At 29.9% G+C, this 24,588-nt stretch overlaps 1 protein-coding gene across 1 annotated transcript; it reads right to left on the minus strand.

The window, feature by feature from the left end:
• Nucleotides 1-3,996: 3,996 nt before the first annotated feature.
• Nucleotides 3,997-24,115, minus strand: LOC136969533 (PHD finger protein 7-like). Its single transcript, XM_067263725.1, has 10 exons — nucleotides 23,971-24,115; nucleotides 14,741-14,806; nucleotides 11,059-11,150; nucleotides 10,876-10,977; nucleotides 10,678-10,802; nucleotides 7,544-7,712; nucleotides 7,364-7,467; nucleotides 7,173-7,286; nucleotides 6,969-7,090; nucleotides 3,997-4,881 (listed from the first exon to the last, which is right to left on the minus strand). The coding sequence occupies exons 2-10, from the start codon at nucleotides 14,802-14,804 to the stop codon at nucleotides 4,367-4,369; spliced, it is 1,407 nt and encodes a 468-aa protein (XP_067119826.1). The 5' UTR covers nucleotides 14,805-14,806; nucleotides 23,971-24,115; the 3' UTR covers nucleotides 3,997-4,366.
• Between the last annotated feature and the right edge of the window lie 473 nt (nucleotides 24,116-24,588).

Below are 24,588 nucleotides of genomic sequence, written 5' to 3' on the forward strand. Positions count from 1 at the left end.
ATTTTTAAAATAAATATCAGATTTTCCATGCAAACAAAAAAATTTATATTAAAGATGTATTAAAATGCTTCAGAACTCAAATGGAATCAAGGACTTCTTAATGTAATTAACTGTGTTATTTTAATGCATTAATATAAATTAGTAAAAGCATGCATTTATTTTTTGATTTATTTGAATCATTTTAGTAAAGTATCATCAATAAATCTGAATTTTTATAAGAAAAAGTGCTTTATTTATTGTAGTTTAAAAAATTAAAATAATCTAGACTACTGGCATCATTTTTGTACTAAGGGTTATACATCAACAACTATACACATGCCAATGGTTATAGCACAACTATAAGTGTTTAGTATCACATATTAAATATTTAATTTCCAAAATCTCAAAACACTATAGAACGGGTCACAAACCTAAGGCACGTGTGCCCAGAGTGATACGTAAGGAGAAATCGTGCGGCACGTAACGTATTGTACAATTTCGATTTATCGTCTGTCTTTTTCGATCGTCCTTTTGATTTAACACCCGATTGTAAAAAAGCTGATTGAAAAAAGGACATTTATTCTAATTAAAGAGTATTTGTTTAATTTATTTAAATATCGTTATTCAAAGCCCAAAACTTTGGCACGCATAAACATCTTTAAATTTAAGTATGCTTACTACGTGGCACATGGGCTCAAAAAGGTTTGCCATCCCTGCTATAGAAGGTTTGTGGGAATTTTATGGGTGAAAGCCATAAAGACCATGTTGCATGATCCTGTGAAAGGAAGCTGAGTAGACTTCAAAGTTTGAGTTAGATGCCAAAAACATGGCATCTATCAAAGCCTATATTGAAGCATGCTAGATTCCAATACATAAGCATTTATACATAAATGAAGCTAGCATGATTCCATAGCTCAAAAAGAAAATAAATTTGAACTGAAACTTATTATATTCCTATTATTATATTAGGGTAAATGAATTTTATTACATATTTAGATTAATTTGTTTAGCTGATTTGGATGGGGACTATACAGTAATGATCACAAAACTGTGAAGCATCACTATCAAAAGTAGAAATATTGTATTTATATTTGTATGTTAGCATTAGTTCAGGATGAGAAGAGTATTAAATTAATATTAAATCATCAGGTTTTTAGTATTATACAAAAAAATATCTAGAAAATCTAGAAGTTTAAACTTGTCCTTAGATTTATGTAAAAATTAAAAAAAATTTTTTTACGGAATAATTTATATAACATTATTAATTTTTGTTTTTTGAATTAACTTGAGCATAGATCAATTTTATAGCATTCTTCTTTCTAGATTGAAATTTTCTAAGTGCCTAATGCCTAACTCTAAATTTTTAGATCAAATTCAATATTATCCTAAATACAACTTGCAACTGCACTGCAACAGCTTAGTAGTTAAACAACTACTTTTAGATGTCCATATCTTGAACAAATAGTCAACTTGACAGACTGGCGCTATATCTCATGTCCACATCTCGAGAAATGCTGTTTTGGAGTTTCGGCACGTAGACAATGCAGGACATGCCTATACCTAATCACAATGTGTTTTGTGATCCTCTTCAATTATAGGGAAATGCAACAGCTTATTAGTAAGCTGTTGCATTTCCCTATATCACTGTAGAAGCAATTTTCAGAACTAATTTTTCTTCTGCACCAAATAAAATCCTATCACTGAACATATCTTCACTTTAATTTGAAATCATTCCACTATATAGTTCTCCAATTATAGCTTTTCAAAATGTAAAGTGCTTTTCTTCTACTGTGATATAGGGAAATGCAACAGCTTATTAGTAATTGAAGATAAGAGTACCTAAAGAGAAGCTTTTACAGTAGCTTCTCTTTAGGTATACACACTTCTCTTCAGTCAAAATAAAAAAGTTTCATTTCTTAGAATTTAATAATTACAACTATTCCAGATTTTTAAGAAAAAAGGCTTTCAAACATGTTTAGGATCAAGATTGCTTTTCTTGTCACAAACTAAACCAGAGGTGCTGTCTACACATGTGATATTGGAGGTACTTGAATTTCTTTATCAATGTTATAGTGAAGATTCATCCTGCTCTAATTACTATTAAAATTCAATCATAACTCTAGTGAAGCATCAAAAATCTGGACTAATTGGGCCAGACTATCTGGATTTTCAAAATATACATGTAAATTTGCATTTTAAGTACTGTAAATTCCAAATATACTAATTCATGTTTACATGTTCTAAGTTCAAGCCAGCATTTCACAAGGAATATAGGAACACTTATTCTGTATATAATATTTTGAATATCTATAAGAATTATTTATTGTGTAATGATGATAATGTGATTATAATGGAAATGAGCAAATGATCATTTGATGTGTAACTAGCAATTATTTATTGTGACATCATCACAACGCCAGGCTGCAATTTTTAATTTAAAATATATGCTCTTCACCTTCAAATTAATAATGGCTTGCCCCTAACATCATACTTTTCCTTTAACAATAGTCATGCCAGTCATCTATTCATCTAACACCTTTTGGGGGGGGGGATTTTTGGATTGAAATAACACGACTTCCAGTTTGCATCAGAAGTTCTTATGTAGTTAATCGGGGTCTCCCATCCAAGGTTTCCATATCAGGTCTTGACTTTTGTCTAACTCCATCCTTGAGATTAAGGACAGAATACGGACAGTGGAAATTTTTCAAATTGCAGCCCAATCACTATATTTAAACAAAAAATATATACTAATTATAATTTCAAAATTAAAAAATTACAAACTCTGAATGAGTGACAGAACAACAAACAAATTAAGTTACATTATATTTAATCATTTTTTGATGTATCACTATTTTAAAGAAAAAGCATTCTGTATTACATTGATGTGAAATATATTGCATAATTCAAGGCACAATTTACATAATTTATGATCAATTGAAATCACTTGTTAGTGGCAAATCATTTAAGATAATTCTGAGGAGAAAAAATATTGAATCTATTATTCAGAGCTCATAATTGAAAAAAAAAAGTCACGTAAAAACTGAAAAACTTGATAAAATCAAGCATACCAACTTAAAATAATGAGAGAGTAAAATTATTCAAAATTTAAACTTTCAAACAAAACAAGTACAGTATTTTTATTAAATGAATCTTGCAAATGAGGTTGAATTCAAATTTATGCAAATTTTAAGTGTACCTAGATATGCATTCCTATGTAAAACGAGACCATACTGTTTAATGATTTTATTATTTAAAAATTAGTTGATCTATCATAATGAAAAACTAGTAAATCAATAAAATTCTTTAGTCCTTTTTGAAATTTGGATTTTATATATCCTAATTAGGGAGGACCTATTCTTGATTTTTACATCTCTCAATAGTGCAAAAATAGGTAATAAATTTCTCAATTTTTTAAATGTATTTATAACAGATCATTTCATAATGGAAAACATTGTGTACATTTACCAAACTAACTGAATTAGAATTCGATAAATTTTTAAAGTAGAAAAATAAAATAAAAATCATAATTCACAAATATTTATTTATTTAAAATTTCTAGATATACATTTTCTCCACTTGAAAGTGGTAAAGTTTTGTGTGAAAATAATACATACTACAATTAATATTTTACATATACTGCATGCATTTTGGGTTGAATTTTATTATCCAGTTAGAAATTAGTTTTTGTATGGATAAATGATAGATTATATATATATATATATATATTATTTATATATATAATTCAATAAGTGTATACTTAACAAATCATCATATGAAAAACTGTAAAAATGATAAATACATTTTCTGTAAAATTAATATACTTTCAAAAAGTAAACACACTTTTAAATCACAAATAAAAGAGGAAAAACAAAAGCTTAAATATGAATAAATCTATGATTATTCATTTAATAACTTAATTTTAAATGAATGATAATTATTCTTTAGAAAGTAATTCAAATTTTATAAAAAATTTACTTTCAAAAAGTAAGGAGAGATTATTATGTAAGTTCATTATGATGTATAAATTAACAAAAATTTTCTGATGTCCTGGGTGTATTCTAAACAAGCAATTATTGAATAATAATTGACAATACTGTTTTTAGATGATTAAATTAGTAATGAAAATATGCAGTAACTATATTTAATTTCATCTTTTCTAACAATTATAAAGCACTCATTTTTTCATCAAATGTTATTGTATTTGAAATAAAACTTAAACTTCAACATAATACTGAAAATTTTTTCTTACATGAGTAGTTTCTAGCTGTTTTGGAAAAAAAAAATTTCAAATTTCATATACATTTTATAACCATCAACATTGAAAGTTAAAAAAAAAAAAAAAAATTGTCTCATAGTTGATGTCTTGTTTTAATTTATCTACAAATGTCTAACTTAAGGAACAACTGGTAGAACTTTTGTTATGGACAGAAATTGGTTGAAGGCAACCAATCAGATACTTTATGCAATTCTTTGAATTTTTACAGTCAGAACAGCATTTTGGGGAGAAAGATTTTGACTTTACTCTAGCAATTTTGGAATTTTGACTGAGAGTCGGTTTCTTTATTGCGCTGTGGCCATTCCTTTCCACTTGAACTGAATGTCTGCGTCTAGCATTTTGTCTCCTCTTCATTTGATTGTTTGACAACAGAGGCAAACAGTTTCCATTACTGGAGGAGTTTCTGGTGGCCCTTTGAAGATTTTCAAGAAAATTCATTTGAGAGTTATCCAATCCAGTTTCTTCAATACAAAGCTGCAATGCATTATTTAATTTTTTTGTCATCTTATTTTTATCTAATGAATTTTCTTTGTTATTGTGCAGCAATGAAAATTTCATCAGTTTTTTCTTTTTTTCAGATTCCAATCTATCCTGTGATTCTTGTTTTCTCTTCTCAGATGTAGGAACTAAAACAAAATCAAAACTAATTAAAATTTCAATATAAGATTATTATTAATGACTTAACTGTAAAGATAAAATTTTTCAAAATACTTGAAAAACAAACACCACAGATTATCTAGATTTTTTTATTAACAATAATATTTCGGCCAGGTGGTGAGCAATTTAGGTAGCGACAACAACAAACTAACACTAGTCAACCTCTCAAAAAAGTCTTTAAATTATGATTCATTACTGGTATTTACTGATAATTATGAACATTTTAGATAAAAAGCAGGATGTAAATGTTGCCATCTCTTACCAAGGCAAGTCCAAAAGTCTTTGGTGCTTAACTTTTGATGAGCGGGTTTTTTAAAAAATATTATTTTTCATAAATGTTAAATCTCATTTTCAAAAATCATTTTTTAATAAACTAGGCAATATTTTCTTCTGATTTAATTGTGTTGGAAAACTCCACTTATTCAGGAGAGGACAGTGATTGTGGACAACTATTAGATGTAATGTTTGTCTTGATTCTAGAAAATTCTATGCTAAATATCTCACAAAACTTACAAAAACCACATGGAAGAAAAATTTTCTAGACCTGTCAATAGATTCCCTATCTGTCTACAATGTTTCACATTTGTCCATAGACGTACGAGCATACTACAATGAGACAAACTTGAAGAATGTGTATATTTATACATGCTTACTCTGTAGAGCCCACCACATACATTGTATATTTACAGGAGTATTCATTAAAGGGTTAAAAAATATTAATTTAAGAAACTTAAGTCACATACAAGTGTAATGGTTGAGTTTGGATGACAGCTTTAAATTTTCCAAGAATAGCTTATAGACTTGGATAATGGCATTTGCCTAAATGTTTTGCAACATCAAGTGTTATTTTTTGATGGATAATGCTTTATCTCAACACTAGAAATGCCAATGTGGAATTTCTGCCATCAAACATGATATCTGTTCTTCAACTATTGAATGCTGAAATTATTGCTTCAGTTAATAAAAAGGTACAATATCAAAAAAATTTATGAAGAACAGATTAAATGAAGTCAAAAGAGATCCTATAGCAAAACTAGCAAGTTGCCAAAAAGTACATTTAGGATGAAATTTGTTTTGACAATTTTGTTGTGAAAAATTTGCAAATAAATTCAGATGACAAGAATGATATGAAACATATCCATCCAAAATACCCCCAATATAGAAAATTCCTGTACTGTTAAAATCAATAACTGCATGGAACTTGCCCAAGAAATAAAAGTATCTGTTGAAAATCTGTATGATGTACTGTGTATGTAATCCTCTTTTAAACAACACACATGACACTTGAAGAAAAATTTAGAAATACTGTAGATCTTAATCATAATATTTACATTGTGCTACAGAAAGTAACAATATTAGATAAATGCCACTTGATGTATGTACAGTAGAGCACTGTTTATCCGAATCAATTGGGGACTGGGGTTGTTCAGATAATTGGTTATCCAAAAAATAAGTTATGTATTAAAAAATATATTAACCTATCCCATGTTGAAATTTTTCTCCATTGCCTGTTGCTTTGAGTTGAATTTTCGTCGATTTTAAGCCCAACAAAAATCTTTATAATAATAATAATCGTGGCTATTGTATCATTAAAAATTATTTCTTTGTTTGTACAAACAAAATAAATATATTGAAAAATATAAAAACAAAAAAAAAATTATACTTTAGAAGTTAATCTAGTATCAAAAACGTTCAATTAAGCACGACACAGTCTGACTGGAAAGCTTTCGATTAACCAATGTTTCAGTTGATTGGCTTTTGGATAAATGACGCTCTACTGTATTTGTGTTTAAAAATTTTGAGTAACAACATAAATAAACAATTATTTTCAGTACCTATCTTAACTTTGGTCTAACATAGCATTTTGTACTGGTATCAATCAAGTATTACATTTACACCACCACCTTAATTTCAAACAAAAATGTTCTATAAGTTTATTAACTTATAGAACATTTTTGGAATCTGGATATTATTTAGACTTTAAAAAAATAGACTATGCTATAATATACTTTAAATAAATTTAGTAATCATAATTTTTCTTATGAAAAAAAATTACCTAGAGTCCTCACTGACTGACAGTCGTCACATTCCCATTCCATGACTGAATCATTTATCATTCCACATCTTCTATGACATCCTTTTGAACCACAAGTATTACATAAAATGACATTCCATTGACTGAAGAAAAAAAAATTTTTTTATTTTATTTAGAATTTCATTGTATTAAATAAGGGGAAAAAAAGAACAAAAACCTACTGACTTTCTACTTTTAAATTTTCTCCCCTTTGGACAAAGACACATTAAAGCATCGCATTGTGAATATCTAAATAACAAGTCTCGATAAGCATTTTGTTCCAATTCCCAAGCTGCATCTCTACAGAAACAAGAAATTTAAATAATTATCTTTACATTTATAAATTCTCAAAAAAGAGAAATTATTCCAAATGTTACTTTTCTGGTATATAAATTCCATAAGTTTTCATTTCAGATTTAAATTCATCACAGTTATTGCATAGTGGACATCTGAAGAAATATCCTGAACTTAATGCTTGTTTCTGAAAAATATAAACAAACAAATTAGCGCACATAAATAAGTAACAGTTCAATTTTAATGTGAGAAATAAAATTTACTTGAAGACAACTTCGATGAAACCAACTAGTTTTACAACAGTTTGCCCACAAAGTATTATAAGTTACTTTATTTTCAACATTATCAAGACAGATAGGACATAATGTTAGTTTATCGCTTTGTTCTTCAGGAGGAACTGGTTGCACAGGTCGATGCTTTTCACAATATGATCTGGAAATTAAATTGTTGTATTACATACATGTTCTGTCATCACCAACTGAAACTAACACATTACAAAGAAGTGCTATAAATACAGACTCAACTGACTGCCTGCATGAAATATAAATCAAATCAATCAAGATAGACAAAAAGTAATATTTCAGAACATGTGGATAAAGTATGTTTTAATTGATTTGATTTTAATTCTACTTTTATGTAAAAAGCCAGAGTTAAAAATAATAATAATTTAAAATTTAATTATTATTTTTAGTTTTAATTAACTGGCTATTTAGTATATACTAAAGCCAAAATTAAATACAATTACCTGTAGTAAACATCTACCATGGACATCAACTTTTATAGGTGTTATTGGAGAAAATATATTTCATATTGTTAGTTCCATGCCCTTAGAAAAAGGTATGCGATTTTTGTCAAATATTAATATAAATCTTATTAGATACATAAGGAATATGTGCAATTAAATTATATTAGTACAAGCTCATTTGCATTGTGTCACTTATATAAGTTTATGCATTGTAATGAATAAAAATGGCTCCTAAATATGAGTTGTCTGAAGACAAAATACTGGATAATTCATTTATTAAAAGAAGCAAATTGCAAAAGGATGTTGCCATTAGTGCAGTATCAAAATATTTGAAAGAAACAGACTAAAAGGAACAGAAAAATACCACCTTTGTTGTGGCCATTCTTAAGCAACAACAACAAAGCAGGATAAACAATTAGTGAAAATATATTATGAAAATAATAAAGCAACTTCAAAACAAATAAATACAGAATGGAAAAGGCAAGGAGTTAATGTAAGTGATCATACAGTGATAAACAGATTAAATGAAAAAAATTATTCATTCAACAAATTAAAAGCTAAAACTGATTCATGTACATCAACAAAAACATCTAACTTGAGATAAAGAACACAAAGATTGGTTCATTTATGACTGGAAAAAAAAAAAAATCAGTTTCAGTGATGAATTCCAGAATAAATTTGGAAACAGGCAATAATGGCAATTTGTTTGATGCAGACCATATGAAAAAGTCAATGCAGATTTTTTATGTTCAACAATCAAATTTCCACAACATTTAACAATATGGGCTTGTATTTCATCTGCAAAAATAGGAGAATTTTGTATAATACATAGATCTGTAAATGCTAAAGTGTATTTGTATGTCCTTGAGATATTTTTTATTCCAACATTGGATAATAACTTTGGAGATCCAGATGACTTTTTGCTTTCAAGACAACAATGCTCTCTGCCATTGAGCCTGTGCATTAACTCCTTGGGACTCCGGCGAATTAAATACTTTTTAATTTTAATGTAGTTAAACATAAAAACGAAAAAAAAATTATAGAAATGTGTTAATTTTGAAGAAAAAGCTTCAAAGTATAATTTCCTTTGTCTCGCCTTAGCGCGAAACTTGACACCGATGTGTCATTGTTTACACAGCTGGATGACCTTGAGAACAGCTGGTGTCGTCTTTCGCGGGACATTCTCATGAAACTCTCGGGAGGAGAAGGGTAAAAAGTAGGGTGAATACTAGATGGCGGTATATTTCTAAATATTTTTTTAAAATTACGATTTTAATTGAAATTTCCGACCCCCCGACTTAATTAAACGTATATATAATAAAATCTATTAATTAAAAAAATTAAAAAACTATTGGATGCTGTTTTTGACATCAGAAAATAGCTTTAAATAACTTTACCGAAGTAAAATCGACGCACTAGAACTTTAGAAAGATGAATAAAGTTTTATAAAAAAATCCCATAAAAAAACCATTAAGCGTTAATTGCGTGTCATTAAAGGTTAATTAAACTCGCAATAAAATTTTTTCGCGCGGGTAAAAATTTTTCAAAAAATTTGGAGACTTAGAAAACATCCGAAAAATCAAAAAAAAAAAAAAAATTTTTTTAGGGGTCCTAAAGGACCCCATTTTTTGTAACGCTATACAACTTGCCCGAGATATCTCGGGCTAAGGGCTGAACGCGTTAAAAGCTTTTCTGAGGCAGAAAACATTTCAGTGTTAAAATGGCCTTCACAGCTTGACTTGAACCCCATTGAAAATATTTAGTGGGAATTGGATATTTTTATTGATGTGTGTTCTAACTGTCTTTGTTAGGCAATGTCCCAAAGTCACTAGCACATGTATGGGCTTATAGAATTGAGTTTTTTCTCAAAATTTGATGGGCCAACATATGTAACTGTTATTTTCCATTAATTGTGATGAGGATTCCAAAAATGTAATGAGGGTCCATTTAAATGTAATAAATAGGAGATCACAGCTTCATTTTCAATATACAGTGGAAGTCCATGTTCCCTGACACAATTGAACACTAACAGAATTTAGGGGGGAACAGAATGGTGTGCACTTAACAGAAAATAGGTGTAAAAAAATGAACAAAACAAGCGTCTCCCATGGTCGGCAAGTACAAGCAAGATCATGGAAAGGCAGGGGCACAGGGTACATACCCCTGGTGCCAAAATTCCAAAATTGTTACATGGGCAAAGTAATAAATCCATAGAAAACAGTCACACAAGTATGAAAAATTATATGAAATACAATATGCATTATATTAATAAAAAGTGATTTTTAAATTTGTAACAGACTAATGAAAAGGCTTATCCAAAAGGTGCTATATTTAAGTTTGCCCTAAGTGCTAAAGTTCTGGCCACATATATAGGTACAAGGATAGCCTCTTTTGTGCAGCAAATGCAAAATTTGCCTGTCTGCAATCAAATGCAAGGCTCATCTCTTCTGTGCTTAACAAGTGCAAGGATCACTTATCTTTCTGGCTCTGAACCAATTCTATCGTAATACTGACAATGTTGCACGATGTCCTAGTAAATACAGTGGTGTAATAAAGGTAATTTTATTTAATTTTGGCTCCAGTATAATATTTATTTATCTATATATACAAACAAAATGCATTTATTTAATACATAATTTAAAATTAACTTACTTAAATACTCCAAAAAACTGATGTAAAGAATTATTTTTCAAGCCACATGGTAAATGAAATGATTTTCTGCATGTATTATGATAACACCCTATGGTCCCACCAACCTTTTTGCAGTAAGAGCATTTCTGAAAATAAACATATTCTAAGAACTTTTAAAAATTTAAACTACTATCCTTGTTACCATTATTTTACCCTTACCAGACGTCGCCCACGTCGATATTCTTGTTGAATATCAGAAAGTCTAAAACCAATAATTCCTTCTTCTATGTCTTCCTGTTGAGCTAAACCACATGAAAACAACTGTAAAAATTTTTTAGTCAATTTAATAATAATAATAATAATTTTTTTAAATTAAGAGTTACAGAAAACATGATATCTTACCATACAATAATAATGCATCTCAATTCCATTCTTTTTAATTATGTTACCACACAGAAGTTCATTGTTTGTATCAGTTTTACAATAAAGACAAACTGAAAAGAAATCATCTGTTGTTGTAAAAATAAAATATTAAATTTCAATATTAAATTATTTAACAATTTTAAGACTATGGTTAAGATTATTGTGGGTTAAAACTGCTATAATTATTTTATGTACTAAAAAGGTTTCTATATGACAAATATAGTATTGATTTTATATTATTTCATTATGAGTAACTTAGAATAGAAATGAGCAATTATTTATTGTAACAGTCACAATGCCTGGTTAAAAATATGATTAAAAATTGCAATGTGTTTAATTTAAAATATATGCTCTCTACCTCAAATTAGTAGTGGCTTGCCCCTATACAACATACTTTTACTTTAACAATAAAGTCATGCTGATCATCTATCTAACACCTTTCGGGAGGAAAATTTTTGGATTGAAATAACAAGACTTCCAGTTTGCAGTGGAAGTTCGTATATAGTTAATCGGGGCCTCCTACCTCTAATCTTTCCATATCTGGTCTCGTCTTTCATCTATCTAACTCCGTTCTTGAGATTAAGGAAAGACAGCAGACGGACAACAGTGGAAATTTATAGGTCTATAATTTTTTGAAATTGCAGCCCAATAAATAAATAAGATCTAACTGGAGAATATGAAACAAAACAAACAGTGCATCTTGTAACTCCAGTGGTATATTTCATAATTCAAAACGTTTTTGAACTAATATCATAGGCCTTCTTCAGAGAAGTACAGTACACCAATTTAAAATAAAATGAAAAAACATAAGCGTATCGAATGCAATGGAAATAATTTTAAAATTAAAAAGTGGTCTAAAGAGAATGCTTACGCAGAAAATTAAAATTAATAATTAAATTAAAAATACAAATACTGTAAATGGTATGAAAGTGATAAAAATAAAGATTAATATAAACAAAAGCAATTATAAAAGGACCAACTCCCAAGTTACATTTCATAAATGGACTTCCATGCTGTAGATAAGGTGTCAGTACCCTTATGATTGATACAAAACAGTTTTGGTTGGCTTTAAAAATTTCTAACAGTTCTAGGAACTTAATAATATTAGGGTTCCTAGCAGGTCTAATTATCAAAAATGTTTTGAATTATTAAATATACTGCTGGAGTTACAAGGTGCATTGTTTGTTTTGTTTAGTATAGAAAAAACTGCCATCTTAAATTGTTTTATTAAAATAAAATATTTTACTTCATTGATAATACTGTCATGATCAAAAAATCTAGTAACAAGTTGCTTAACTTTCCTGGCAACATTTGGTGGTGCCATCTGTTATATTTTACTTAAAAACCCTTGTTATATATTTTTAACTATTATAAAATGGCAAATAGCTTAATTTTGAGAATAGGGATGGATTTTATAAAAAAATTATAAATGCTAATAATGAATAAAATCATCATTAAGTCTGACCCTATTAGAGATACACGTGAGTAACCGAGAGTAAGGTCAAGGTCTTACCCCTTTATCGGCAACAATTTGGCAAAAACTGTTCACTGGGTCAGTGGATAGTGCGTTGCGTTTTCTGATCCCACCGTATCAGGATCAGTTTGTAAGGTCAAGTGGAGGAGGGTGAGAGGGGTTGTCAGTAAGGCGTATGAGATATATGAATAATAGACACCATTAACAAAGAAAATTGGAAATTTAATGAATAGCAAGATAACAAAATTACAGAATTACAAAAATATAACATCGAATACAACATTGGTTAAGCTATAGCATACCTTTAAATGTGAGGGTACCTGAACTAACTAAGCTCTCGCGTACAAATTGAAGGACTGGGAAAGAGTTTACGAAAATTTGGATATCATCGTACCTCTTTCACACTAACATCCATAGACATACAGAAAAAAATCTTAAATGTTTTGCATTTCTCAACATTTCAAGGTGTCCTGAGTCCAAAAATGTAAAATTCTTGGGGGGGGGTCATTTTTTGACTGCCATACTTTTCCTCTGTTATATATAACAGCCAGAAAGTAAAATAAGCATAACTAATTTAATTATTAAAATTATAATTATTAATTTAGTTAAGAGAGAGCACCTAACGTCTAAGTATAATTATTAATTTGGGCTCTATTTCAGAACTACTGATCAGAATAGAATGAAATTTAACATACTAAACAGAACATTGTATTCGTCATGCAACAAAACTGAAAATTAGAAAATTAATCTAAATTAGGTCAAACCAAAAACAACAGCATCATCATAAATCTTTGCACACAAAATAATTAATATGACATGTGGTTACCTCCTGAAAGCATGCTGCACAACAATTTCTCAAACTGGTTATAACATTGTTTATCAGCTCTGTCAGGAGCAAATTTTATTTTTGCACAAGAGCATCAGTTCCCAACTTATTTTACTAAGGTGAAAAGGGTTTTGTGATAAAAAATATGTTGGAACCCTGATAATCTTAAATGATTTATAGATAAAACAGCAAACAGAAATACCAAAAACTATTTATCGAAAAGAAGAAGAAAAGATAATTAATATTTGCTTTCCATTATTAAATTAATTCAAACTGGTCATTAATGTGAAGGGTTTAACTCCTTGGCAATATGTGATACTCCTGTCACTAGTCTCGTAGTATGTACAGTACCATTGGGCATCTGACTGGTCATTCCCTTCATTAGATTCAACATGCTTGCACTGCAAATATTGACTAATTAAAACATATTTAACAATTGTCTTATTATTTATATGTTGGATACTTTTTAAGGTTATTTTTAAAATAATTTTCTAGCTTTAGGTTAAGCTTTACCATTTTTATGGTTTTCATTATCTTGTCAAACATATGATTTCATTTCGTTACCGATAAATCGGTCCTCACTGTTTATAAAGCTATAAATAACTCTAGCACATGTATAGGATGTCATTAAGAGGACTATTTGGGACTAGAATAATTACACCTTACATCCCAAATTTGCATTGGCACATTCATACATCACTAGACTCAACAGATTTTATTGTGATACCCTAGAGTTCCACAGAACACAAGTTGGGAATTCCTGCTCTAGAGCTTTCCAAACATGTCTATGGGAGTTAGGTTGGAGATCTTGCTGGCAATCTCATGCAACAAATATCTTCATTGTCTAGAAAGTAATTAACTAATGCAACCCTATAAACAGTGGCAATATTGTCCTTGAAAATAAAGTCTGCAATCAAAGCATCTCAGAAAACTCATATGGGGTTCTGGACTAATGGCTATGATGCTCTGGGCAACATTGAAAGTCCTAGACATTTGTCTGCAACTGGCCTGCTTCTAGTCTTCCAATAACTTTTCCTCTTTAAAACTGCCTATGCAGCATACTTATGACATTATTATTATCAGTATCTTACAGGAAAAACTAACAAACTGTTCTCAATGCTTAAACCAAGAAACAATGTATGCTACTGTTGTATTTATGGAGCCCTCAACCATCTTCTCCATCCCAAAACCTAATAAAACATAACTAAATGTACAATTTAATCCTGTGTGTGTGTGTGTGTGTGTGTGTGTGTGTGTGTGTGTACGTGCATGAGGAATTCCTCCTTACCTCAATCTTGAAAAATATAACCAATAAAAGCATTTCATTTTTAAATATATATTAAAATTATTATTGTTTTTACCTGACCCTTCAGGGGCTTTAAGATTTGCCAGAATATCTGACTTCACATCAGGCCTACTCGCCATTTCTGAAAAGAAAAAAAAATTATATTCATTTAAGTTTATCATTGAATAATAATAAATTTTGTATAAACAATAAACATTGTGAAATTTATATGTCATTAATAATTCATATCAGTTTACTTTCATTAAAAAAAAAATAATAAAAATAAATTACAGTAGACAGTTGTTAATCCGAACCCTGGTAATCCGAATCGCTGGTAATCTGAACGATTTTCAGTCAGACTGTGTTGTACTGAATCGAACATTTTTGATACTAGATTTACTTCTAAAGTATAATTTTCATGTTTTTATATTCTTCAATATATTTATTTTGTTTGTACAAAATAAAGAAATAATTTTTAACGATACGATAGCCTCGATTATTATTATAAAAATTTTTGTTAGGCTTAAAATCGATGAAAATTCAACATGAAGCAACACGCAACAGAGAAAAATTTGAACATCGGACAGGTTAATATATTTTTTCATACATAATCGGTTATCCGAACAAATCACTAATCCGAACAACCCCAGTCCCCAATTAATTCAGATTAACGATTCTCTACTGTAATTGCAATAAACTGGTCCAACTGCTAGGTCTTTAATAGCTAAGAATGAATGTTTTAAGAGTTTAAAGAGTGCACACAAATTTATTGTGAATAAAAATTAAGGAATCTAACATACAGTACAAGTGCCAAACTTATGGTAATTACAATTACATTCTGCAAAATTGCTAAGAGACATACATTGTAAAAAATAAGGCAAGGGAATTAAAAGTATATATATGATTAAAAAATAATCATAGCTGGCCATCATTAATCTAGGTTTATATAAACTATATTTCTATAGTTATAGAAAAGATCTGACTTTATCTAAATGGTTAATCAACCAATTTTCTTTCAAGTATTTCTAAATTTATCTCATTGATGAAATAAATTTCTAATGTATCAGGTCAGTTCATAAGCCCATGTGCATTTTTATGACCTTTTTATGACCTTGAGAAAAATCTTGTTTTGCTGTTAAAAATGTCAGTCTAATGTGATAATTTTTACACTGAAGTGTTAAATTGGATCTCATTCATATAATACTGTTCAGAATTGTGAACATTTCAGTTGTTTATTTTCGTTAAAATGGAAGTAACCCACGAATACAAAAGACATGTTTTATACTTTTTATTTTTAAGTGGTGAGAATGCTACAAATGCAGCCAAAAAAATAAATACTGTACATAATCAAATTGTAATTAGTGCAAGGACTGCACAGAAGTGGTTTAGATTTAGAAACAATGATTTTAGTGTGCAGGATAAGACTCGTACTGGAAGACCTGTTGACTTTAATGATGATGCTCTCTCTGCACTAGTTGAAGCAGAACCGTCTTTAACAGTTGATGAAATTGTGGAACGTTTAAATTCATCCCATGGAACTGTTCATAGACACCTACAACAAATCGGAAAAGTTTCAAAGGTAGGAAAATGGATACCACATGAACTGTCAATAGCTAACCGACAACAACGTGTAAACATCTGCACGTCTCTTTTATCCCGTATTGCTTTAGAACCTTTTCTTGGTAGGCTGGTTACTGGAGACGAAAAATGGATTCTCTATAATAATGTGACAAGAAAAAGACAATGGATGGATTGCAACAAGCAGCCAAAACCGACTGCAAAAGGTGGATTGCACCCAAAAAAAATTCTTTTGTCTGTTTGGTGGGATATGTCAGGTGTAATTCACTTTCAGCTGTTAGAACCTAATCAAACAATTACAGCTCAAATGTATTGTGAGCAATTAGAGCGTTTAAATGAAAAATTGAAAAAAAAAATTGACCGTCATTAGTGAACAGAAAGCAGGTTCTCTTGCAGCATAACAATGCCAGACCACACACTGCAAAAACAACTGTACAGAAACTTGAAAGCTACAACTGGGAAATTTTACCTCATCCACCATATTCGCCAGATATTGCTCCCAGTAATTATCTTTTTCGCAGTTTGCAGAATTTTTTAAAAAGGGAAAACTTTTGAGAATGAAAACAATTTAAAAAAGGCTATTCCTGAATATTTTGATTCAAAACCGAAATCATTTTACGAAGACGGGATTAAAAAGCTACCACCAAGATGGCAAGAAACGGTACAAAATAATGGTGAATACATTATAGATAGATTGAAATAAAATTTAATTAAAAATTTTTGCTGTTATTTTTGTAGATAAAAATACGCATGAACTTGACTGACCTGATATTTTAATTATTTGACAGTTGTGTCAGCAGTGTACCCAGGATCCGAACTACAGGGGGGTAACTCATTAGTTTCGAGGAAGTGGGGAGGGAGAATGAGATTTTACAACAGCTCACTCTAGTCTAGTCACAATATTAATTATTCAAACTGATACTAAATTGATACGTCTGTGCTGTGTGTCAATTACTACACTTTAATTTATCTTCTAGGGAGGGGCAGCTACTCCTCCCTGCCCCTTGCTGGGTACACCCTTGAGTTGTGTGGTAGAATAAAAAAAAAAAAATAACTTAAATGCTTTAATATAACCTATTAGTACAAGGTTTTGACATTAGAGGGCAGCACTAAGGAGTGAGGATAACAAGTGTAAACAAAGTTATTTATTCCTGTTTGTGATATAAAAAGTATAACAATAATTTCTATTTATTTAAAATTTTCTTTTATAGTCATACCTTTAAATAATAATTATAAATGAACAAGGTAATGAAGATAACAAATATTATTATATTAGTTAACAAAATTTAATAAAAAAGCGATAAAAAAAATTAGAGCACATAATTAGTGTAAAAAAAAAAAAAAAAACCTTACAAAACCATGTCTGAAATTTAGAGTTGTAATACTTAATATGTTAAATGTCATTTGATACAAATACAAATGACAGTATCAAAAGTAAACAAACATTTCAGCTTTTAACATGTTTAATGTGCTGTGAACATGTGTAATCTGTGACTCAATGAATTCATGAACTCACTTTTGTTCTGCAAAAAACAGCAGATGAATGTACTTATGCTTATTATTATTAAAGCATTGAAATCAGAACAACAATGGTCATTAAGTTACACAAACTTATGTGGATGACTGATCTTCACTATGACTATTTCTGAAAATAACTTCCTATTTCAAAACATTTAGTGAAAAAATATTAAACAACTTAGCCCATTTAAGGAAAGTATCTGAAATTCCTGCATCTGATTTTAATGAAGCTTTTGTTACATTTTGCATCTATGAAAGTTGTGTGAAGTGTTATTTATTGTAACCATCAATAATGAATGTTATGAGGGTAAGAAAACTAAAGCAATCCCTGTATTTATGTAGCTCCTGCAATGATGAAATATGATCTTTCACAAAGTGTTGCTTATCATACTAAAAAATTATTTTTAATCATAATAATCAAATGGTATCCACAGGAAATAGCAACAAAGGAAGAAAAGACATAGCAATAACCTTCAGTTCAAAACTTTCCAGAAATGGGATGCAACCGACAACATTAGTATGAGCAAAATTTAAAAGTACATAATGTGTAATAAAATTTATGGGTAAATGTGCAAGCATGCACCAGTGGACAAAGTAGATTCATTCTTTAAAAAATTGGAAGACTGCAAAAACTAGTTGTAATGAACATCTAATTACAATACAGTAGAGTCCCGAAAACTTGGCACTCAATAACCCAGCAGTCCAGATAACTCAGCCACACTCCCACTCCTCCACCACGTGTCTGGTGCATTATGTCTGATGCAGAAATTATTGCTGCTGTTACAGTTAATGAAAAAATGCCAGAAAATGATGAAGACATTGATGTTGAGAACTCCACCGTACAAGTTCCTAAAATACCACATAGTGAGGAACTAAAGACTGTCGAAACCGCCCTTCAGTATTGTGAACAACAAGGTGCGTCAGTAATGGACTTACTGTTCCTTTGTCGTCTTTGTGATGAAGCAGCAATACGCAGAGTGCAGTGCAGAAGAAAATAGGACATTTCTTTAAAAAAAAGTAGCCAGTTTTTGCAAAGTCGGCTGGTTAATTTTTATTATAGACAGTTTTATGCCTCAAAGTATTTTTCTGAGGGCTATCTTATCAGATAAATTACTGTACACTGTGTATTCCTTAATTTTCATTTTCATGTAGTAAAGGCTCTATGCCTTCATAAAGTACATACTTTTCCTTTGTTTAAGGGTATTTGGGCAGTTTATTCTCTGTTGTATTCTCAAGCAAACAATACATACAAGTACAATACAGTATTTTCTGAGGAAACACTCTTACTTATTCTTTTTTAACTCCATTCCTGATAACCCGGCATTTTCATAAACTCGGCCACCCTACGGTCCACATTAGGCCAAGTTTTCAAGACTCTACTGTACGAAATTTTAACAATGGATTAGGAGATAACAAAAAGTTACGAAAAAATTTTAGTCAAGTTTGGAGAATGAAAACAATGTAATGATGATGGGATTTGTCCTCAAAATAATGTTGGTAGTGAACTTGAAGATGTTAAAATATTATTTTATGATATAGCTGGTTTAAGAATAAAACTGACAATACAGAGTTTTGGAATTTAATTAATTTGGCAGAAATATTTTGTTTAGTTGAAACGTGGTATGGTAATGATAATGTCAAGTTTATTTGATAATTATTTATTGTTACATTGTCACAATGCCATTGCAATTTTTAAATCATATTTTTTTAAAAATTTATTTAATTTAAAATATATGGTTTCCACCTCAAACTAGTGGTGTCTTGTCCCTGTACATCAGTGGTTCTCAATTTTTTTGAAGTCGGGAACACTAAACTTTTACATTGTTTTCCGCAGAACACTTACTATACATCAACTTTAAAGCAGGGGTGGCAAGCCTCTTTGAAATCAAGCACACTCGGTCTAGTAGATGACAGCATTGGTATTTGCTAATTACATTCCCATACAAAAATTATTTTACATTGTATTAATTTTTCTTTTGCAACAATTTTTAATTGTATATTTGTTTTTCGCAGAAGTGGCTTCACAGAGTACCCGTGTTCCGTGGACCACGGATTCAGAACCACTGCTGTACATCATGCCTTTTCTGTTAGCAACAGTCATTCCGGTCATTAACTCCTTTCAGGGAAAACTTTTGAATTGAAATAACATGACTTCCAGTTCACATCAGAAGTACATGTATAGATAATTGGGCCCCCTAATCTTTTCATATCTGGTCTTGACTTTGATCTATCTAACTCCGTTCTCAAGATTAAGGAAGGAATAGTGGGAATTTATAGGTCTACAACTTTTTCAAATTGCAGCCCAACAACTATGACAAAACTTTGACTTCTGTATAGTGGTGAACTGACTCATCAGGAAAAAATCAGGAATTTGCTGGTGGGCCAATCCTGGCTGTTTGCTTAGTGGCCTTTTTTTTTATTTTAATATATGTTATATTTCATTTGAGAAAAATCCAGCAACATTTAATGGCACCAACTGTTATAAAAAGTTTTTAAAATAAAATATCATATTTTAAATCATTATAAAATGGTAAACAGCTTAATTTTGAGGGTAGGGATGAGTTTTATCAAAAATTAGAAATGTAAAATTGTCACTAAGTCTGACCCTACTAGAAATACACATGCCCCCCTTTATCTCCCCACCCCCTTGACCTTTAATCATCAAAATTTAATAGCATCAATCTCCCTACTAGACAAACTTTCCTGCAAAATTTCAGAAATTTAACAAAAAGCACAGGAGTTAAGCTTCAAAGAAGGTGAACAAAATTGTGCCCCACACACTAACATCCATACATACAGAAAACAAAAACCCCAAATTTTTGCATTTCGAGGTCCAGAGTCCAAAAATGTAAAAATCTGTGGGAATAATTTTTTGACTGATCACCATACATTGTACATTGACCTCCATTGTACATAACAACCAAGAAAGTAAAAATAAATAAATAAATAAAGAAAATACAATTCTATTGTCAACTGTCTATTAGAATAAGACTATTTTTAAATTTTTAATACAATTCAGGCTGTAAACCACCATGACATGGATCATACAAACAGATATCCATCTCACAGAAAACATGATCTTACTTAAAAATTTCAAATAACTTGCTCCAATTTGGACATTAACACTGGAACAGTCTATGCCCACGGTGACCAAACTGTGGCTCTTTTCTAGTATACTTGTGGCTCACTGCAAGATACTTAAATTTATACCAAATTTGTTTTTATTTTAATTTTGCTTTTATTATTTTTTATGTATGATTCCTGGATAATATAAAATAAATAATATATTGTTTGAAATAAAAAAGTCAAAATATGGCAACGTTATACATTATTTATTGAAAAATAAATGTAATATTTATTAAATATCATATTACGTAAAAACATTAATTGAAAAAAATAATTATAATGCTTATTTATCCAAATCAACATTAAAAATGAATATATAATGAATAACAATTTCTATAACATTAATAGTTTTGAAATTTATATTTCCTTATTGACAATTGAAACTAGGAAACATTTTAGCATTTTTTGGTTTTTAAATTTAGATTATGCTACTTAATACGACAATTATAATTTATTTATTATTAAAAAAAAATTATATTGTATTATAAAACATAATATAAAATGAAATAATAGCTAAAGTGTTGTTTTTTTTTTATAAATATTTAAATGAATTGCTGTGGAAAAATATGTATATATGTATATGCGGCTCTTCAACGAATTCTGTTTTCAATATATGGCTCAAGTTCTAAAGAGTCTGGCCACCCCTGGTCTATGCAAACTGATATTCAGCCTAACACAAAATGCATTTTATAACTTTTAATTTGAAAATAAATAATCATAACTGGAACCATAGGCTCCATAATTTTTTTGAACTTATTCCACTCTGTGGACACTAAGCGAGCCTCTTTCTTGAGCCCATTGTAGGTTTAGCTAGGCAACACAATGAGGCGGCCAGATGGTGGGGGATGATCCCAACATTCTTGGGACGGATCACTTCTGCCTAGGTTTTTTTTTGACTGCCTGGATTTGATTTTGAGTCCCTAGAGAGGTAGGCTGACACATTAACTACATCAGCTATTAATTAGGCCAGCAGTGATACACATGGGTTTATATTTGGTATATATTGAAGGGCTGAAATTTGTTGCCAGTCCATTGCTGTTTCTATATGAGGAACAGATTGATCATAATGAATACTATATTCCAACATGAAAAGTGTCATCTAGTCAATGGAAAGAAAAATGAGAAAAATTCAGACTGATTTCATCCTAGTGAATTGTAGAGCAGAAGGCACCACAGCTTGACCTCTGACCTATATATTCAACAGAAATGAAGAGAGACTTTTTGCAAAGTGAACATTTATATCAACATCATTCTCTGTCCAGCAACTTGCCAGTTCATCAGTTCATCTGTAGATATCACACAGTTGATTAAAATAAAGAGTTAAATTATTGTCTGGACTGCTGTCTTATTCTGGCCTTACCATTGAGACAAAGGCACACAGACACATCATCAGGTTTGATGTCGAGAGCTTGGCATGGTAAGACAAAATTACATTAAGTGTAAAGCTTAGTTCACATTGAGCGTGATTTGCTGGCGAAAGTGAAAAACAGAACAAATAACACATCGGACATGATGTCATTTCCAGCGAATTTTACCATTTTGCAAATCGCTTCAAAGTTCGAAACTGTCAAGTTTTTTTGCTAGCAAAAAAATTTCGCCACCAATCATATTCCCGCTAGTTGTCACGTGGTTCTTGTTGTTTTCAAGATGGCTACAGAAACTCTCACACAATGGAATAAATGATGCTGGGTGAGAGACCCAGCATCATTTTCTTTTTATTTATTGAGAAAGAAAGATACATCAAACAAACTTGGTTAATGAGGGAATATCAGAAGTTGCCATTTTGTTTTTTTTGAGATGACGTTTGCTCTTGCTTGCAAATGATTGGCTCCTTAAAATTTGCAATTGCTTTTCACTTTTGGTTGCATGGGTCAATTTCACTAAGTAAATAAAAATCACTTTTCACTTTTCTCATTCACTTTCACTATTTGCTCAGTGTAAATTAACCTTAAGGTCTAAAGTCTAGGACATACACACAATTCTTTTATTAACTTAATACAAAGGGTATTAAATTTCTGGCACTGCAGAGCATAGCCAGTTACAAAGGAGAATGCTGAATACATATACATGAAAGCTTGGGTATGACAGTGTTTGATAAGTATTACGGGTCATCATAAATTATATGATGATTACATGTAGTAGAATAAGGAATAAATACAATTGGATATACAAGTTATTTCATAAGTATAACAAAATGTGGGCAAGTTCTACAAAAGTTAATATATGTTAAATTACATATGGATAAGATAAAGTACATATGATTTAATATATTTAACAATATATTTATCAATATATAGATGATAAGATGTAATTACAGGTGTATTTATATTAATAGTATTCCTTAAATAGATTATATCCAATACAATCTGGTTTGTATTAAAAATTGCAAATACAGTGCACTGTATATATTAGATATTCTTTTGTATTGGTTAACTATTAGTGCTACGATTATTATGTTGGGTGCCATGTGTTTGTAAGCTGACAAGGGGTCCTTGTACCCGAAATGCATTCTTACCTAAATTTGAAATGTGATTATTAAAAACTAACTTTTTTTTGTAAAAGATCTGGTCTTTCTTTCTGTCGGACTTGGTGTGATAAGCCCTCCATATTATTAAATCCTATTTATTAGGTTATCTATCTATCTAATTTATAGTCGTGAGCTAAAAGCGTCGTTTATTATTAAATAATTGCTTGTTGATTTACTCTACAAAATTACTTTATAGTATACGAAATGCAATAATTGTAATCAAAGATTTCAGCATTTAAATATTATTATTTCTTCTATTTTATCGGGAAATTTCAATCCAGCTTTGACAGCACGTATACAACTGTAAAAATTTTACAATAAAATAAATATATTTCTCTACATTTACTAGAATTATAAATCTTAACACTAAAAGTGATTAAAATTCGCCATTACATATGAAAATCGTGCACAGTACATTTCTACTTTCATATCGAATGCAATATCATGGCTTAACGTTCGAAATAGGCCTAATTGAATATCTACTATAAAAATACATCTACATTAAAAGACGAAGTAAAAGTATGACAATTCGGCATTCTATTGACTAAATACATTACCTGAAAAATGAAAATCTCTCAAGCGATACCGATTTGCTGATTTTTGTTTACGAACGATCGGTAACTTATATCACGCAACTTATTCAAACCCTCTCCGATTTAGCGGGATATAAGCGTCCTCTGACGACATCACATAACGACCAATCGGTGCAAAAATATAGATTTCAAAATTTTACGTCACGTAAAGCATTGACGTCACGACGATTTTTTTAAAAATATTTTTGAAATGAGTAGATGATGTTTAATGTTTTCTATTAAATTTTATCCGTTATTTAATACTTGTTTTGCTTAATTAAATATAACAAAAATATTACAAATTAAATTATTTATGTAAAATTATTTCAAAGGAATTTTTAACGCTTTGTAATTCTGTCCTTGAAAACTGGAATTCCTGTTTTTTTTTTTTTTACACAACACATGATTAGTTTGTGTGTAGATTATATCTAAATATAACTCTGATTAATATTAAGATTTTATATTTATTCGAAATTGAATCCGAAAACAAAAATAATTGTGTTAATTAAGTTTTGTGACGTCACATTTTTTATACCCTTAACAAATTTACGAATTTTTTTACTAAAACTAAATATATTTTACTGAGAAGATACGTAAATATAT

The sequence above is a fragment of the Centruroides vittatus genome, unplaced genomic scaffold, assembly GCF_030686945.1.
Source record: "Centruroides vittatus isolate TY-2023 unplaced genomic scaffold, ASM3068694v2 contig_18, whole genome shotgun sequence".
NCBI lineage: Eukaryota > Metazoa > Arthropoda > Arachnida > Scorpiones > Buthidae > Centruroides > Centruroides vittatus.

What these genes read in the sequence shown, in the direction of transcription:
- LOC136969533 (XM_067263725.1), bottom strand. Translation starts at nt 14,804, where the DNA reads ATGGCGAGTAGGCCTGATGTGAAGTCAGATATTCTGGCAAATCTTAAA. An exon ending in TAAAGCCCCTGAAGGGTCAG is followed by an intron (nt 11,151 to 14,740) that starts GTAAAAACAATA and finishes ATTTCTTTTCAG; the next exon opens with TTTGTCTTTATTGTAAAACT. An exon ending in CAGTTTTTTGGAGTATTTAA is followed by an intron (nt 7,713 to 10,677) that starts GTAAGTTAATTT and finishes TTTAATTTCCAG; the next exon opens with ATCATATTGTGAAAAGCATC.